The 19973-nt window shown below is 45.3% G+C and overlaps 1 protein-coding gene across 11 annotated transcripts in view; it reads right to left on the minus strand.

The window, feature by feature from the left end:
• LOC119971661 (von Willebrand factor C and EGF domain-containing protein-like) overlaps positions 1-11042 on the minus strand; it is a 490550-nt gene extending 479508 nt beyond the window's left edge. For 7 of the 11 annotated variants that reach the window (XM_038807510.1, XM_038807514.1, XM_038807513.1 and 4 more), the window contains exon 1: positions 10803-11039. In XM_038807510.1, the coding sequence (XP_038663438.1) occupies positions 10803-10915 (113 nt within the window). In that variant the 5' untranslated portion in view covers positions 10916-11039. Of the gene's footprint in view, positions 1-10802 lie in introns of all 11 variants that reach the window. The other 4 variants (XM_038807512.1, XM_038807509.1, XR_005461886.1 and 1 more) reach the window with 3 other exon arrangements.
• Positions 11043-19973: the final 8931 nt, after the last annotated feature.

Below are 19973 nucleotides of genomic sequence, written 5' to 3' on the forward strand. Positions count from 1 at the left end.
GTGGGAGAATCCCGGCCGTGCTATCAAACCCCTTCACAATTTTATAAATTTCAATTTGGTGATTTAATCTGAGCCTCTGTCTTCTCTTCTGGAGAAAACAGCCCTGGCCTCTTCACTTTGACAACTTTCACCACAGCTTGCATATTTGTTTTTATTGTGATCAATATTTTAAATGTGCTCTAACCAAGGTTCCTCGTTTAACAAAATGTTCTGCTTTTGAGTTCTATTTCTCAAAAAAATAACCTTGTGCTTCATTTACAATTTTTAAAATAGCTTTGTTAAGCAGTATTGCTACTTTTAATAACTTGTGTCTCTGTACCTGGAGATCTATTTTACATTCTACCCCCCTCATTTAGACTGTTATTTTCTAAGCAGTAAGTGGCCTTCTTATTCCCCTAAACAAAATGTACCATCTCACAGTTAAATATACAGAAATTCATTTGCCATTTACACGCACACTCATTCTGCAAGTATGTTCATGTTTTCTTGTATTTTTGTTCAGTATTAACTATATCCCCTGGTTTGATGTCATTCACAGATTTCCAAATCATTTGTGTAAATAGCAAGTGACAGTTGCCCCAGGACTGAGCTCTGTGGAACATCATTTCCCACCTTCTGCTCATCCAAGAAACTATCTTTAATCCTGTCTCAGTTTTGTGTCCAGTTTCTGTCACTGTTCCTGTGATTCCACAATGTATTGTTCCTGCGTTGAGTCTGTTACAGAGATTAATGTCAAAAGTCTTTTGAAGCTCTATGGATCATGTACATTGCATTGCCCATTTACTCTTTCTGCCACTTCCTCAAAGAATTCAAGTTAGTTAAGGATGATCTTATCAAATCTGTGCTGGCTCCTGTTTATTATATTTTCAAGTAAAGAGGTACTTTTCTATTACATCTTTGAGTAAAGATTTCATTATCTTTCCTACCTGTGATGTTAAGCTAACTGGTGCTGGATTTGTTTACTCTCCCTTTTGACCATAAGAATAACAGCTGTCTGCCAATCTTCTGGCACTATTCCTTTCACAAAGGTGCCTCTGCTTTAGTTTATGTGTGGATGCAAACCAAAGGGTTTTCCCCTCCAAATATGCCTGGTTTACCAATTATCTCCTTCTTTTCTATCTAATTTGCCCCCCGCCCCGCACCCCCCCCCCACCTCGTCATTACCGATGCCTTTATTATTGTTCCCCACCAATGCCACTGTTTATTCTTCCTCCTCCACTTTTGCATCTCCCACCCATCCCTTCTATTGCTGCACATGCTCCATCACTGCCTCTTCCAATATTGCCTCCTCTATTATGGACACTGATCTGGCACAGTGCAGGAACAAAACTGTGGCGAGATTATAAAATTCAGCCCAACTCAATACCCTCCAAAAGAATGAACATTTCAGAAACTGTGTACTACTTAACCTCAATTTGCACAAATGGTAAACTGTAAAACAATTATTTTAACCACATCTTTAAATTCACGAATCTGGCCTTTTTAAAACTCAGATGGTACGTTGTAAGATATTTTGAAGGAACTAGTTTGCACACAGTTAATTATCCTTTTACAAGTACTATCCAACATATGCCTTGCAGTGAATTTAAAGACAGAGTAAACAGGATGTTACTTCGATTCTCGCTGAGCGAGCTCCTCATGTGGCCTGTTTTTATCATCGTTTGTGAGCACAGGGACATGTACTAAGAGTGGAAATGCTCCGGAGGACATCCAATACACCAATACACATCCCAGCACCCAAAGGAACAGTCCTGAACATTAACGTTGAGCCACCTTTTCAACAATTTCAATGGCAATGAATTCGATAGAAGTACCAACATTAAAATCATTGGATTGTTTCATATAGTATGCAGTCAGGACCTGCCCACTCACACATGCACCCCCCCCCCCCCCCCCCTCCCTGCTGTTGAGCAGAGTGCATCTTGAATGCTCATTCATGAAGGAATGCATTCCTTCATACATCTGTTGGAAGTTACTCAGGAGAATACTCTACAGTTTCCGAGATGAACTTGGAAGAGATTCTTCGATGCACCTACTGGGAGGTATGTGGGAGGACCTCTTTTATATCTGTTGGGAGAGATTTCCATGCATCTGCTGTGGGCGTTTGAGAGGGGACCTCTGTGTATCTGTGGGGAAGGGGATTGTTGTGCATCAACTCGGAAGGATTTGGGAGTGCCACTCTGTGCATCCATCCCCTCAATTTTCTCAACACTATTTCCCTACTAATACCGATTTCTTTCAGTTCCTCCCTCTTATTCCCCAACATTTCCGGTATGTTATTTTTTCCCTCCTTTGTGAAGACAGAACCAAAGAATGTATTCAATTGGTCAGCCATTTCTTTGTTCCCCATTATAGATTCCCGCTTGCTGGCTGTGAGGACCTACATTTGTCTTCACCAATTTTTCTCTCTTCACAAATTTGTGACAACACTGGAGAGGAGTTGTTCCGGGATGAGTTTCTAGATCAATACTTTGAGGAACCAGGTAGGAGAAGAGGCCATCCTAGACTGGGCATTGTGTGATAAGAAGGAGTAATTGGCAATCTATTTGTGCAAGGCCCTTACAGTTAGTTCTAATGTTCCTCGCAAGTTTACTCTCATACTCTATTCTCCATGTCTTATCGAATCATAGAATTATAGAAACCCTACGGAGTAGGAGACCATTCAGCCCATCAAGTCTGCACTTCCCCTCCAAAAGAGCATGCTATCTAGCACATGCCCCCTCCCTATCCCCATAACCTCATCAAACCTTTTGGACATTAAGGGGAAATTTAGCATGGCCAATTTTTTGGAATCTTCTGCATATCTTTGGATTGTGGGAGGAAATCGGAGCACCCGGAGGAAACCCACACAGACACGGGAAAGTGTACAAACTCCACACAGACAGTCACCCAAGGCCAGAACTGAACCCTGGACCCTGGTGCTGTGAGGCAGCTGCACTAACCACTGTGCCACTGCATCACCCTTGATCCTCCTTTGCTGAATTCTAAACTGCTCCCACGCCTCATGTCTGTTGTTTTTTCTGGCCAATTTGTATGCCTCTTCCTTGGATCTAATACTATCTCTGATTTCCTTTAAGCCATTGTTTGGATACATTTCTAGTTTTACTTCTGAGCCAGACAGGAATAAACAATTGTTGCAGTACACCCATGTGCTCTTTGAATGTTTGCCATTGCCTATCCACCATCATCCCTTTAAGTAATGGTCCTCAATCCATCATAGCCAACTCATGCCTCATATCATCGTAGGTTCCTTTAGTAAGATTCAGGACCCTAGTCACAAATCAACTATGTCATTCTCTATCTGGATAAAGAATTCGATCATATTATGGTCACTCAGCCCCACGGCGCCTCGCACAACTAGACTACCAACCATTATTTTCTCATGGGCAGCACGGTAGCATTGTGGATAGCACAATTGCTTCACAGCTCCAGGGTCCCAGATTCGATTCCGGCTTGGTTCACTGTCTGTGCGGAGTCTGCACATCCTCCCCGTGTGTGCATGGGTTTCCTCCGGGTGCTCCGGTTTCCTCCCACAGTCCAAAGATGTACAGTTTAGGTGGATTGGCCATGATAAATTGTCCTTAGTGTCCAAAATCGCCCTTAGTGTTGGGTGGGGTTACTGGGTTATGGGGATAAGGTGGAGGTGTTGACCTTGGGTAGGGTGCTCTTTCCAAGAGCCGGTGCAGACTCGATGGGCCGAATGACCTCCTTCTGCAATGTAAATTCTATGATTACACAATTAGCAGTCGAGGTTGGCCTGTTCTCTAGTTGGTTCTCCAATGTATTGGTCCAGAAAACCACCCCATACACACTCCAGGAAATCCTCTTCTCTATTATTACTAATTTAATTTGCCCAGTCTATGTACAGATTAAAGTAACTTTTAATTACAGATATTCTTTTATCACATGAATTTCTAATTTCCTATTTAATACCATTGCCAATATCACCACAACATAACCGTAGTATCCTCCAAAATCTATACTTGGCCTCAGGGATGCTTTGATCACATCCCTACCAAGATACCAGAAGAGGAAGAGAGCAAACATCCCCGCAAACTCCTGGGAGGCACTGGTTTGTGACCAACCATATTGGAGAAAGCTCATCCAGGAAGGCACCGAAGACATTGAAAGACTTTGTCAAAAACATGCAGAGATGAAGTTGAGACTGGAGGGAGTGCAAAAACCTCCAAACTACTCTTTAAACACCACCTGCCCAGCATGTGGCAGAGTCTGTAGATCATGGCTTGCCAGCCATCCTCTACTTGACAACTGAATCAGGTGAAGCCAGTCTGTTTGTAATCTTGGTAACACATTTGACCCAGAGATGAGATTCTGATGGCATATTCTTACCATCGCTCAGATATCTATTCCCTTGTCAGTAATTTTGCCCGACTTTATTCCCGTCTCGGCTGACCTGCTGTTGAAAACCTCATTGATGCCTTTTTTACCTCTAGACTCAACCTTTCCAACATACTTCTGGTTGGTCTCCCACATTTTACCCTCTGTAAAATTCAGATCATTTAAAGCTCTAATGCCCATGATTCGCTTCATACCAAGTCCTGTTCCCCTATCACCCCTGTGCTCACTGACCTACACAGTCTCTGCGGTCAAGCAACCTTGTGATATTAAAATTCACATTCTTGTTTTCAAATTCCGCCGTGGCTTCCCCCCTCCATAGCCCTATAGTCTCCTCCAGGCTCAGAGCTCGGTGATATGTGTGCTCCTCTAATTCTGCTCTCTTGTGCATCCTCAATTTTAAACACCACACCATTGGAGACCATGCCTTCAGTTCCCTTAGCCCTAAAGCTCTGAAATTCCGCCCACACCCACCCACCCCCGCACCACTCTGCCTCTCAACCTCACTATCCTCCTTTTATGCACTTCTTAAAATCTACCTTTTGTGACCAAGTTTTTGACCATCTGACCTAATGTCAGATTATGTTGCTCAGTGCCAGACTTGTTTTATCATGCCCCTGTGAAGCATCTTGAGACATTTCATTATGTTAAAGATGTGATAGAAATATAAGTTGTTGTTATATCACCCACCACTTTTCAATCGGGGGGGGGGGGGTGTGCCTTCCAATGTTCCCCTTTGGGTATGACATAGGTCATCAGATTTTCTACTTTTTCAGATCAGTTGAAGGCTTCAACTGTCCAGGACCTCTAGATCATTGAACATACAGTGCAGAAGGAGGCCATTCGGCCCATCGAGTCTGCCAACCAACTTGAGCCCTCACTTCCACCCTATCCCCGTAACCCAATAACCCCTCCTAACCTTTTTGGACACGAAGGGCAATATAGTGTGGCCAATCCACCTAACCTGCACGTCTTTGGATTGTGGAAGGAAACCGGAGCACCCGGAGGAAACCCACGCAGACACGGGGGAGAATGTGCAGACTCCGCACAGACAATGGCCCAAGCCGGGAATCGAACCCGGTACCTGGGAGCTGTGAAGCCACAGTGTTGACCACTGTGCTACCGTGCTGCCCCAATTCCCCTTCTGGTGTGACCCCCTCTGTTTTGTGGGAGAGCTGCGAGGCTTATGCTCGGGGGGGAGGGGGGTTGGTTATTTCTTACATAGTTAGTAGAAGGCTCAGAAGGCTGGAAAGGCAGCACAGGGTGGAGGCCAGATTGGCCAAGGTGGAGGAGAGTAGGGGAAGAATCCTAACCGGCAGTTGTTGATTCCTTCCTGATCAGCAGGCCAAGAGGAGTCTTTTTTTTTATATAAGTTAGAGCACCCAATTTTTTTTTTCTAATTAAGGGGCAATTTAGCATGACCAATCCACCTACATGGCACATCTTTTGGGTTGTGGGGGCGAAACCCACGCAAACACGTGGAGAATGTACAAATTCCACACGGACAATGACCCGGGATCGAACCTTCATTGTTTTTTTTTAAATCAACCAATCAAAAATTATACTGATCTTTCTTCTGTCAGTCCTCTTTCCTGTCTCAAAGACCACTGATTCTCATCAGGTACAGTTCCACAACCAATGACCAACCTATGGTATTTTGTTTTGTGAGGGAGTCGAGACAGTGAGTGTCAGCATGCTATTCGCCTACAGGAGGCTTCACAGCCAATTCCCTACCCTATTGTCCACTGGCTTCCACACCTTGATTTTCCTCTAGTGGCATAGATTCTTATTTCATCCTCCCCTTCTTTCTGTTTTAAAGGCACTATGGTCAACTGTAGCATCCCAGCTGGGCTAGGCAGAGGAAAAGAATGGCCATGGCTCCAGATCACCATCCACTGAATGTCGATCAACGACAGTCTTGGCAACAATCACTGCCAGTCACAGGTAAGTAAACATTCATACTTCTCAATGCTCAGACACATAGAATATGTAAACATATGAATGAGGAGAAGTAGGACTGAGTCTGCTCTGCTGCTCCCACCCACCCCTGATAACCCATCTATCTATTTCTGCCTTAAAAATATTCTAAGTCTCTGTTTCCACCATTTGTTCGGGAAGGTCGGGAAGAGAGTTCCAAAGACTTCTCATCTCAGTTTTAAATGGGCGAGCCCTTATTTTTTAAACAGGGACCCGTGGTTCTAGATTCTCCCACAGGAGGAAACATCCTCTCCCCTGTCAAGTTTCCCTTGGATCTTGTATGCTTCAATCAAGTTGCCTCTTATTCTTATAAACACCAGCCAATACAAGCCCGGCCTAACCAACCTTCCCTCATAAGACAACCCGCCCATTGCAGGTTATTAGTCTAGTAAACAAAGGGTCAATTGGAGAAGGTGCTGGAGGAAATACCGGGAACTGGAACTATATACCACAGCAAGATTAAAAGTACACAAAGGCAGGGAGACTTAATTGAGGTGTACACAATTATAAGGGACCTAGATAGAGTGGACAGGGAAGACGTGTTTCCCCGAACAGAGAGTTCAATCACCAGGGGACACAAAGTTAAGGTGATTGGTGAAGCATTAGCGGGAAGCTTAGGAGAAGTTTTTTCACCCAGTGGGAGGTAGGTATCTGGAATTCGCTGCTTGATTTGGTGGTTGAGGCAGAAACTTTTAACTCATTTAAGCCGAAGTGCTGTAACCTGCATGGCTACCGATAGGGGGAATAGAATTAAATGAAATGAAATGAAAATCGCTTATTGTCATGAGTAGGCTTCAATGAAGTTACTGTGAAAAGCCCCTAGTTCTCCACATTCCGGCGCCTGTCCGGGGAGGCTGGTACGGGAATTGAATCGTGCTGCTTGCCTGCTTTAAAAGCCAGCGATTTAGCCCAATGTGCTAAACCCTTTACCAGCTGGCGTGGACATGATGGGCTGAATGGTCTCTTTCTGTGCCATAACCTTTCTATGGTTCTAAATGGAATGAACTCTTTCCTTTAAATAATAGCCCTTTACATTACAGACATCAGAAAGTCTGAGTTAAAAGGAGCTTGCAATTTTAAAAAGTCCACAAACCTCTATTACCATTATTATCTACAGATGGTTAACTCAATAGCACTTTGAGAGATTTGGTAAGAGGTTGTAATTTTCCTCCCATCTCTCGGAATACTTTGTACACTTTCTTGCTGCGCTGTGCCAGCTTCTGAGAAGAAAAACACATCTGAGGGGGAACTAATTGGGCCGCAGCCCTCTTAAGTGGTTTAGTCTGAAAGCTGACTCGGTCAATTTAAAATCAAAGCAAGCTTCACTTGAATGTGGATAGACCTTCTTTGGGAGAATCAGAGACACAACAGTGCATGACGGCCAATACATCACTGAAACACTGAGCCTCACTTGCTGCGGAAAGGCAACAAACACATTCCAAAGAATTACCTTGTTTGACTCTGGGTCAGTACTGGGTTGATTGATGGGGCAGGTGGGAAGGCAAAAGGAGCCTGAGGTCGCTTCATATCAGAGGAGGTACAGCCGGGCTTCAAGAACACATTTCTAAATGAAAGTACTCATGTTTACTGTAACAAACAAAATCAACACAAAGAAAAATTTAAATCGGCACAGAGGTCAACCCTGCTCTTAAAGGGACAGCATGAAGATTTCAGCACCTTTCCGAGGCAGGATCATTACAGGGCCATTACACCAAAATTCGTGCTGGACAGATCATTATCTATTGAACCCAATGGCGTGACTGTGCTGCAATATTGTGAGATCCTCGGCTCTCGATTAAGGTCATTCGCACATGCTGGGTAATAATTCTGCTCCACCATTCCAGCCCCAATAATGTCACAATGCTTTACAAAGAGCTGTGAAAGAAGCGGTTATGCTATGCAGGCTAGCTAGGCTAACACTATCAGCATGGTGGAACCACCTCATTTACACTTCAAGGCAGATTTTCCCAGATGTCAGGGCAACCTAAGCATGTTGCTTGCAAACTGCAATCTACAAATTGTATTCTCTGTCCGGTGTTCTATTCCCAGCTGCTGACAAACTCCACACCAGTCAGTGAGCAAGCAAAGCACTGTCTTTGCTGGCTAGATCACACCTCCTGAAGCTCGGTTTATATTCCCTTTCGAGTGTCCTGGCCGCCCGAGAGTCGGCAGTGGCATTATCACTTGTCCTACATCTTGCAGTGGGCGGCAGGGTTGTGAAGCAAGTGCAATCAAGGCAGAATAGGCACTGAAGGGTACCCCCACCCCTGCTGTCTCAGGACTTGCCTTCTCACCCAAGAAGCATAGCAGTTACGGGAGCATCAGGAAATTATGTCCACAGTTGTATCCCCACAACCCCAAAACAGTGAAGTGCTGGAAACAAACTGGGTCAATCAGAATTTATATAACAGCCTATTTGAAAACTGAATACTTTCAGTGGCTGACTAGTGCATCCTCTATTTGTGCCAGTCTCTTAACACTGGACCAGTGCCTACCTAATGACGGACAGCATTCCTTTAGACTTTGAATTAAGAATTGCCCTGTCAAGTGGCAGTACTCGGTTTCAGAGGTGAAATGTAAACCGATATATTTTGGCGGCAATTGCCATTGTGTTAGCGAAAATGAAATATAGTCTGTAGTGTTAAGGATGTGACCAGGCCAATCACCTCCCTGGCATCAAATGTGTAAAGGGGTTTCCTTGCTGTGTAATCAATTGCGGTACGATCAGCTAACTCACAATTTACTCGGCAAACGGACACTAACCCACGCAGATGGGGAAAGTCAATATTAGTTCTCTGGTAAAGTTGCTGCCATTGGCTTCAGTGTCCTTTAGAATAGGGGGGTAAAAATCCACCAGGATGGCCAATCCCGTGACAACTGCTGGAAACTACATGTGTGGATGTCGAATGAGGACAACATTGGGTTTGGCTGTGATGTCCCATGTCTTTCAACTGACACCCGCTGTCAAGATTCAAGGGCATGACGAAGAACCATGAACAGTCTTTGGTACTATTACACACTTGGTACTGAATCTCAGCAAAAGGCCCCTCCCATCCACCACAATAATGAAAATAATGCTCTGAATTATTGGGAATTAAACTACATATGGACTGAAACATTCAAGTACATCAAATTGGTGAAAGCCAGTTAGTAAATGTATCCTGTGTTGTATCTTTTATTCATTTCCATGGGATGAGGTTGTATCCTTTATTCATTCCCTGTGATGTGGTCATCACTGGCAAGATCAACATTCTGTTGCCCATCCCTAATTGCTTTTGAATGGTCTGATGGGGAGGTGCCGCCGTTGGACTGGGGTGAGCACAGTAAGAAGTGAACCCGAGGAAGGAGCTGTGCTCCGAAAGCTAGTGTTTGAAACAAACCTGTTGGACTTTAACCTGGTGTTGTAAGAATTCTTATTGAATGGTCTGGTTTACTAAGCCATTTCAGAGGACAGTGAAGTGCCAATCTAGAGTCAGACCACATAACGATGGTGATTTCCTTCCCTAAAAGATAATAATGAACCAGATGGGTTTTTACAACAATCGCCAATGATTTCATGATCGCCATTATGGACACTAGCTTTCAATTCCAGATTTATTAGCAATTTAAATTCCACCAGCTGCTGTGTTGGATTTCAACCCCTCGTCCCCAAAGCATGAGCCTAGCTCTCTGAATTACCAGGACAGTGACACGGCCACCATCTCTCCCTTTCAAAATGACACCAAATTAGGGTTATAGCCAGCCTCATAGTCAGGGGGAATAGGACAATCTATTCTGAGTCAGCTACCATGTCAGAATGGCAATCAAAATAAGTTCAAATCAACCCAAAAAGTTGTACAATACAAGCTCACCCCACCACTCCTATAGCAGAACATTGCACTTCATCACCCACCCAACTGGGACAGAGGTTACACATGGCCAGTCACTGAACACAGTCGCTGCACCTCACTTAGCAAGTGCCATAAAATTATTACAAACTCAAGTGAGCATGGATTTAAAAGAACATCTAAAACACATTCCTTTGGACAGAAGTGGAACTGCCCTGCACTCCCACCAACAGTGTAAGATACTTCGTGACAAGAGCTATACAATTAGATGTTTTGACACATTTTATATGTGTGTCACTTGCTTACGCCCAAATTTAAAAATAAAACACTGAAGGCTTGCCCATAAACAATTCGTGCAGTCCATGCCCTTTTTAAGAGTTACAGGTAAACCTGTGGCTAAACTCAAACAGAGCCTGGCCAATGTCAACAGGTTAACTGTGACAACATTCGAGTTGCGCCTTTTTTGCCTCCACAGGTTTAACTAACATTCTCTCATCCTGTTAGTTAGTTAAACGAATCCCTCGATTAGGAGACTGAAATGCAGCTTGTTCAAGGACCAGGCTGTTCCCTCTGACCGAACAGGCGCCTTACACTGATTTAATATGAATGGAAGTTAGTGAGAAGATGAGCTGCTTCCCTCACCTCTGCATGGCGGTGCTGTAGTGTTTCTGAACTCCTCGCTTCCTGCCCGGATAGCCCCTGCCATCAGCTCCCAGCACACAGAGCAGCACACACAGCGTCCTCAGGCCAAGCATAGCTGCACAGTGAGAGGGGAGAGAGCGCCTCTCCCCGCTCAAAGCTCCACTCAGTAATCCGCCCTACCCTCCCACTCTCCAGCTTCCCCCGGGCGGCAGCGTGCTGGGAGGGGAGGAGGGAGCTCTGCCCCAGGCAGCAAGGGGGGGGGAGGTGGTGGGGAGGTGGTGGGGAGCCCCTCGCTGTGGGAGCTGAAGTCCCTGTGCTCACACGAGGGGGAGGTGGGTCTCTGCCCTCACATTGCCCTTAGGGCGGGTCGGGGGTCTCTGCTTACTCAATTAATGTCACAACTGCAGTTCCCCGAGTATTCGCTGCTGTTAGATTAAGCTCCCTCAGCTAAATTAGGGGGCTCGGTTTCCCCCACAGCAGGAGTCAGTGTCTTTCCTACATTAAAGCAGGGACGAGAGTTCCAAAGTCCTTCATTGACTATTAAAAGTTTTGGATGTCCTGAAAAGCGTCACCGTTTTCATACTGGGAGGGGGCATCTTACCCTCAGCTCAGAGGTACATGAATACAAATAATTTCCTCATACTGGGGAGATTCCACCATCGCGCTGGGAGATCACTGCTCGGTTAGTCAGAGTCCAGTGGGTCCCTTCCCGAACACTGAGGGTCTCTGTACAGAGTAAGGGATCTGGCATCAGATTGGAGAGGGGGGTCAGTGAGAATGCTAGGAATAGAGTCCTCAGATTTTAAGGGGGTGGGTTGTAGTTGGTGGTTGATCTCTGCTCTTATCCAAGAAGTCCTTTCAGGATTTTGGGAGAAAGATGGAAACGGAAAGGAAGGCATTGCCTTCAGCGCAGTTGGTCAGGGTTGGGTTCCTGTCACAAGGGTGGTCTTCTGCTTTGAAGTTCCCCCAGGGTTCTTCATTCCCACAGAACCATTGCTATCATGGTGTTTTCCACATTTGATAATCACTGCCTTCGCAGGCAGGTCACGTGGATATCTGGCCTCATACCCAATGTATAGTCTTCTCACTTGTGCCCACATCAGGTGGTGGGGGGGAGGGGGGGGGGGGTGAGATCTGTTCTCAATAGTGGAGTGACTGCTGTGACACGGGTCTCTCAATTCACACAGAGCTCAGGCTCTGACACTAGGGCAAAGGTCTTCAGACTGGTGAGCCTGGTCCCGAAGCTCAGCCAATCCCTATTCCTAACTCTGCAGTTAGACTCAAAGTTCCTTTCCTTACACGGAGAGTTTGTGCCTTCACGTTGGTATTCCTGGTATTCCCCTTTTTCTCACTTGTTACCACTGCCTAGAAAAGGAGCCTGTGCCTTCAAATAATACCTGCAATGGGCAGGCGGTCCTCTGTTGAAAGGCTAGACAGCCTAGGCTTGTATTTGCTGGAGTTTAGGCGAGTAAGAAGCGACTTGTTGAAACCTTTTGAGATCCTGAGGGGACTTTACATGGTGGATGTGAAGAGGATGTTTCCTCTGTGGGAGAATCGAGAACAAGAGGTCATTGTTCAAAAATAAATGGGTCACCCATTTATGACAGATGAGAAAAAAAAAGATTCTCCCAAGGGTTCTGAAACTTTGGAATTCACTTCCTCAAAAGATGGTTGAGACAGAGTCTTTGAATGTCTTTAATGAAGAAGTAGATACAATCTTGAGAAGTAAGGGGGGGGGGTGCATTGAAAGGTTATCTTGGATAGACAGGAATGTGAAGTTCAGGTTAAAATGAGATCAGCCATGATCTTTATTGAATGATGAAGCATGAAGCTGAAGGGGTTGGATTACGAGGAGAGGTTGAGTAGACTGGGACTGTATTTGTTGGAATTTAGAAGAATGAGGGGGGATCTTATAGAAACATATAAAATTATGAAGGGAATAGATAGGATAGATGCGGGCAGGTTGTTTCCACTGGCGGGTGAAAGCAGAACTAGGGGGCATAGCTTCAAAATAAGGGGAAGTAGATTTAGGACTGAGTTTAGGAGGAACTTCTTCACCCAAGGGGTTGTGAATCTATGGAATTCCTTGCCCAGTGAAGCAGTTGAGGCTCCTTCATTAAATGTTTTTAAGGTAAAGATAGATAGTTTTTTGAAGAAAAAAGGGATTAAGGGTTATGGTGTTCGGGCCGGAAAGTGGAGCTGAGTCCACAAAACATCAGCCATGATCTTATTGAATGGCGGAGCAGGCTCGAGGGGCCAAATGGCCTACACCTGCTCCTAGTTCTTATGTTCTTATGTTCAAGGGCTGAGTGGCCTACTGCTCCTAATTCGTATGTAAATGGAGTGTTCTGACCTAATTACCTCATGTACAAGGTCACTAACTTCACACTGTGGGCTCTCTACTCCCAACTAGCAGTCTTATAAAAAAAAACAGGCCCCCACCTTGTCTCACACTGGGTGAAGCTCAGATCTTGGAAATTTCTTTTCTTTTAAAGATATTCTATTCCCAAGATGATTGGGGAGGTGGTGGCATAGTGGTATTGTCAGTGGACTGGTCAACCAGAAACCCAGGGAAATGTTCTGGGGACCCAGGTTCAAATCCCGCTATGGTGGAATTTTAATTCAATAAAAATCTGAAATTAAAAGTCTAATGATAACCATGAAACCATCTCCGATTGTCGTAAAAACCCATCTAGTTCACTAATATAATTTACGGAAGGAAATCTGCTGTCCTTACGTTATCTGGTCTACATCTAATTCTAGGCCTACAGCAATGTGGTAGACTCTTAACTACTCCCTCAAAGGCAATTTGGGGTGGACAATAAATGCTGGCCTAGCCAGCGTGAGCGGCACCCACATCCCACATGAACAAATAAAAAAAACATTCCAACAAAATTAGTTAACAGTTTGGTACATTTTCCTCTTTTAATTGGCGCCGGAATGTGGTGATGAGGGGATTTTCACAGTAACTTCATTGCAGTGTTAATGCAAACCTACTCGTGATGTTATGGGCCAGGGTTTAGAGAACCCCAAAGTGTATCATGGAGTTCACCTGACCTACAACTTTTAATAGATTGTGGTATGGGGAGCACACGGCCCACTCTGTAGGTGTGGTACAGCAGAAATGTAAAAGTATTTTTTTAAAGCAAAACAATGTTTATTCTATTAACTCAGTTAAACTTTTTAAAACATAGAGTGAACATCTTAGCAACCATTAATTCAAATACAGCCCCCAAAGAATACAACACTAAGTAATCCTTAATAACTTCCCAAACAACATCCAGAAGACAAAGAAACACCTTTTAACAGAAGCACATGAGACTTGCATTCACCACTGAAAACATTTATAATTCTGAAAATCACCAAATGATCAAGAGATAGTCTTTTCATGGCAGAGTGATCAACAGTACACCTGCTTGGTCTGGCTTCAGCTCCAACACTGAAAACAAAATCAAAAACTCAACTCTATAACATCCTGCTCAAAAACGAAAGTAAAAAGCTGACAGACAACCCAGCTCCACCCACACTCTGACATCACTGATAAACACCAATTTCTTAAAGGTACATTTCTTAAACACCTATTTCTTAAAGGTACTCTCACATGACAGTGACAATAAAGATTATCATTATTATTAAGGCAGACTTAATCTTTTCCAACCGGAGAAAGCTGTACAGGTCCCCCAGACAGGCCGCAACTCCCTGTGGCATATCCAACCTCCAATTCAAGAGAATCTGTCATTGGGCAATCAGTGATGCAAAGGCCACTGCATCGGCCCCCTTCCCCTCCAACAGCGCTGGCACTTTTGAAACCACAGAGATCACCACCATGGACTGGGCTTTACATTGGCCCCCACTACCCTCGATAAAGTCCTGAACACCACCTCCCAGATGCTCTCTAACTTCTCACAACTCCAAAACATGTGAACACGATTCTCACCAGAGGCTTATGCCTCCATCCCCCTCTAGTGGCCGCCCTCATCACACTAGGCTCCACCTCACCCATTTCCACTCTAAACCTGGTCCACACCAGATGGCCCCCGCCCCACCCATGACCACACTCATCTTCCATACCTTCCACTTTGCATTCCCCCCTCCCCGCTTTCCCCCTCCCTGCCTCAAGGACCTATGGACCCAGTCCACCTCTGGCCCTTGTCCTACACCATACCTTCCATCAACCTGGCCAACATCCTCATGATGTAGTTTGTGGCACTCATTCCACTCCCTCCGGAAGACCCACAATCTGCAGGTTTTGTCGCCTGAACCTATTCTCCTAGACCTTCACCTTGGACCGCAGCGACTTGCACAGCTCCTCCAGGGTCATCACCTCCACCACCAAAGACACAATATGGTCACTCTGGTCAGACATCACCTTCTCCACCTACAGGATCGTCGCCCCCGTGCTTCCAGGCACCCGCTCCAGGTCCTGTGAAGAGGTGCTACTGCCCCCTCAATCGCCTTTGACCAGTCCTTCCTTTGCTACCAAAACTCCTCATTAATGAAGCCCATCAATTGCTTCACCTGCAGGTTTCCCACCACTGCTAACCCTTCCCTCTCCGCCATTTTCGTAATTGGTATTGCACCACGAGTCTCCTCCAACTGTTTGCCAGGTCCTTCACTGTCTTCAGCCAGGTCTGATAGCCTGTAAACAGCCAGGGGAGAACTTCTTCCTTTACACTCTCCGCTTCACCTTTTCTTCAGAATCTATCTAAAGCACAGGTGAAAAACGGCCAAAACCAACACCTTCCAGCAGGAGCCGCTCTGTGTGCAACCACTCACTCCATGGTTGCCACCGCTAATCCAGATTCTGGAAATTTCTTGTCCTCAATAGGGGGTAGGGGAACTGGCAGCATGGGTTGGTACCTGGGACTTCGATGTTGTGGCCATTTCAGAGACATGGATAGAGCAGGGACAGGAATGGTTGTTGCAGGTTCCGGGGTTTAGGTGTTTTAGTAAGCTCAGAGAAGGGGGCAAAAGAGGGGGAGGTGTGGCGCTGCTAGTCAAGGACAGTATTACGGTGGCGGAAAGGATGCTAGATGGAGACTCTTCTTCCGAGGTAGTATGGGCTGAGGTTAGAAACAGGAAAGGAGAGGTCACCCTGTTGGGAGTTTTCTATAGGCCACCTAATAGTTCTAGGGATGTAGAGGAAAGGATGGCGAAGATGATTCTGGAAAAGAGCGAAAGTAACAGGGTAGTTGTGATGGGAGACTTTAACTTTCCAAATATTGACTGGAAAAGATATAGTTCAAGTACATTAGATGGGTCATTCTTTGTACAATGTGTGCAGGAGGGTTTCCTGACACAATATGTTGACAGGCCAACAAGAGGCGAGGCCACATTGGATTTGGTTTTGGGTAATGAACCAGGCCAGGTGTTAGATCTGGAGGTAGGTGAGCACTTTGGAAACAGTGACCACAATTCGGTGACCTTTACGTTAGTGATGGAAAGGGATAAGTATACCCCGCAGGGCAAGAGTTATAGCTGGGGGAAGGGCAATTATGATGTCATTAGACATGACTTAGGATGTGTAGGTTGGAGAGGTAGGCTGCAAGGGTTGGGCACACTGGATATGTGGAGCTTGTTCAAGGAACAGCTATTGCGTGTTCTTGATAAGTACGTACCAGTCAGGCAGGGAGGAAGGGGTAGAGCGAGGGAACCGTGGTTTACCAAAGAAGTGGAATCTCTTGTTAAGAGGAAGAAGGAGGCCTATGTGAAGATGAGGCGTGAGGTTTCAGTTGGGGCGCTTGATAGTTACAAGGAAGCGAGGAAGGATCTAAAGAGAGAGCTGAGACGAGCAAGGAGGGGACATGAGAAGTCTTTGGCAGGTAGGATCAAGGAAAACCCAAAAGCTTTCTATAGGTATGTCAGGAATAAAAGAATGACTAGGGTAAGAGTAGGACCAGTCAAGGACAGTGGTGGGAAGTTGTGTGTGGAGGCTGAGGAGATAAGCGAGATACTAAATGAATACTTTTCGTCAGTATTCACTCAGGAGAAAGATAATGTTGTGGAGGAGAATTCTGAGACCCAGGCTATTAGAATAGATGGCATTGAGGTGCGTAGGGAAGAAGTGTTGGCAATTCTGGACAAGGTGAAAATAGACAAGTCCCCGGGGCCTGATGGGATTTATCCTAGGATTCTCTGGGAAGCCAGGGAAGAGATTGCTGAGTCTTTGGCTTTGATTTTTATGTCATCATTGGCTACAGGAATAGTACCAGAGGACTGGAGGGTAGCAAATGTGGTCCCTTTGTTCAAGAAGGGGAGTAGAGATAACCCCGGTAACTATAGGCCGGTGAGCCTCACGTCTGTTGTGGGTAAAGTCTTGGAGAGGATTATAATCATCTAGATAGGAATAATATGATTAGGTCAGCATGGTTTTGTTAAGGGTAGGTCATGCCTCACGAACCTTATCAAGTTCTTTGAGAAGGTGACTGAAGAGGTAGACGAGGGTAGAGCAGTTGATGTGGTGTATATGGATTTCAGTAAAGCGTTTGATAAGGTCCCCCACGGTCGGCTATTGCAGAAAATACGGAGGCTGGGGATTGAGGGTGATTTAGAGATGTGGATCAGAAATTGGCTAGTTGAAAGAAGACAGAGGGTGGTGGTTGATGGCAAATGTTCAGAATGGAGTTCAGTTACGAGTGGCGTACCACAAGGATCTGTTCTGGGGCCGTTGCTGTTTGTCATTTTTATAAATGACCTAGAGGAGGGCACAGATGGTTGGGTGAGTAAATGTGCAGACGACACTAAAGTCGGTGGAGTTGTAGACAATGTGGAAGGATGTTGCAGGTTACAGAGGGACATAGATAAGCTGCAGAGCTGGGCTGAGAGGTGGCAAATGGAGTTTATTGTAGAGAAGTGTGAGGTGATTCACTTTGGAAAGAAAAACAGGAATGCGGAATATTTGGCTAATGGTACAATTATTGGCAGTGTGGATGAGCAGAGGGATCTCGGTGTCCATGTACATAGATCCCTGAAAGTTGCCACCCAGGTTGATAGGGTTGTGAAGAAGGCCTATGGTGTGTTGACCTTTATTGGTAGAGGGATTGAGTTCCGGAGCCATGAGGTCATGTTGCAGCTGTACAAAACTCTGGTACGGCCGCATTTGGAGTATTGCGTACAGTTCTGGTCGCCTCATTATAGGAAGGACGTGGATGCTTTGGAACGGGTGCAGAGGAGATTTGCCAGGATTTTGCCTGGTATGGAGGGAAAATCTTATGAGGAAAGGCTGATGGACTTGAGGTTGTTCTCGTTAGAGAGAAGAAGGTTAAGAGGTGACCTAATAGAGGCATACAAAATGATCAGAGGGTTAGATAGGGTGGACAGTGAGAGCCTTCTCCCGCGGATGGAGGTGGCAAGCACGAGGGGACATAGCCTTAAATTGAGGGGTAATAGATATAGGACAGATGTCAGAGGTAGGTTTTTTTATGCAAAGAGTGGTGAGGCCGTGGAATGCCCTACCTGCAACAGTAGTGAGCTCGCCAACATTTAGGGCATTTAAAAGTTTATTGGATAAGCATATGGATGATAATGGCATAGTGTAGGTTAGATGGCCTTTAGTTTTTGACTTCCCATGTTGGTGCAACATCGTGGGCCGAAGGGCCTGTACTGCGCTGTATCATTCTATGTTCTATGTTCGATGTTCAATTGGGAAGTCTGCTTTGACACTGGGGCAGCAAGGTCTGCAATCACACAGGAGATCTCTGTCTACACAATCTATTGAGTCAGCTTCATTCTTAAACATTGTTTGTATTCTCTGGGTGAAGGCCATATGCCCCCAATATTAAAGGCAAGGTCCTTCTTTCATACACGGGCTCTATGTCTCAGATTACAGGAGCTGATTCAGTTTCAAAAGTCTGTGCACCACTACAGTAAAGAACAAAGAACAGTCTCGCACAGGCCTCCATTCAGCCCTCCAAGCCTGCGCCGATCGCGTGTCCCATCTAGACCAAACGGCTGTATCTTTCTATGCCCCGTCTGTTCATGTGTCTATCTAGATAAGTCTTAAAGGTCGCTAACGTATCTGCCTCAATCACCTTGGCAGTGCATTCCAGGCCACCACCACCCTCTGTGTAAAAATCTTCCCCCGCACATCTCCACTGAACCTATCCCCCTCACCTTGAACTTGTGCCCCCTTGTAATGGTCATTTCCATCCTGGGAAAAAAGCCTCCAACTGGAGGTTTGAAGAATATCAGAAACCTGCACTCAGTACCAATGCACCCTCCATTTTTTTCTTTTGGAGTGTATGGATGATTTGTTTAAGTGCACAAACTCTTAAATATTTTTGTGCAACCACACAGACACTGTGAGCCAACTTTCACTCGGCCTGGATGGGAATTCTTGGTTACTGTGCAGCCCTGCAGCTCAGAGAGAACATTGGCCTGTACCCAGTCAAATCATTCCAGTCAGATTCCCATTCCTGATCTGTGGCCTCTGATCTTTATCCTTAACCTCGACATGATCTCAGTCCCGTATCTGCCCCAATGCCTGATCATGCTTTTGATGTACCGTCAATTGCCACAAGATGAGAATGGTGAAACAATCAAGGCTTTATTGCACAAGATGTTGTGCCTCCTGCAGATGGAGCCAGAATGGGAGCAGCACAGGAGAGCATAGACTTTTATACAGAGCCTGCTGGGAGGAGCCAGCCGGCTGGGATTTACTGCGGTACCTGTAATACAATGGCAGTACCATAATACATGTAGTGTGTTAACATGGTGTTTACCACAGCCTTATTAATGTTGGTCATTCCCAGACCACAAAATCCAGCCTAGGTTACAGTCCAATCCCAATTTCAGAGCCCCAACCTGATCCCAGCTATTCATACCTGCCTCTGGCCCCGAATACTGTGTTGTTCCTGCACGGATATAGTCAGTCAAATTAACAGAAGGATTTTAACCCTGCAATTTATTCATGCCTCTAGGGAATCCAAGCAGTAGCCATTGTCTGCAATATTTAATGGCTCTATAATATTTAATGGCTCCATCAATATTCTTTCTTCATCTCTTGATGTTCTCAGCCTCAGCAACTCGAAGTTCAAAAGGAACTTCCATAGCTCTTAAAGCCGCATCTAATAAAACTTCCTCCTTTTGCAAAAAACAGTTTGTTCTCTTGCGCCATTCTTCAGTTCATATTCTGTCCAAAATAGATTCCAGACCAAAGGAAATTCACCCAGC

This window comes from Scyliorhinus canicula, chromosome 9, assembly GCF_902713615.1.
Source record: "Scyliorhinus canicula chromosome 9, sScyCan1.1, whole genome shotgun sequence".
NCBI classification, from domain to species: Eukaryota; Metazoa; Chordata; class Chondrichthyes; order Carcharhiniformes; family Scyliorhinidae; genus Scyliorhinus; species Scyliorhinus canicula.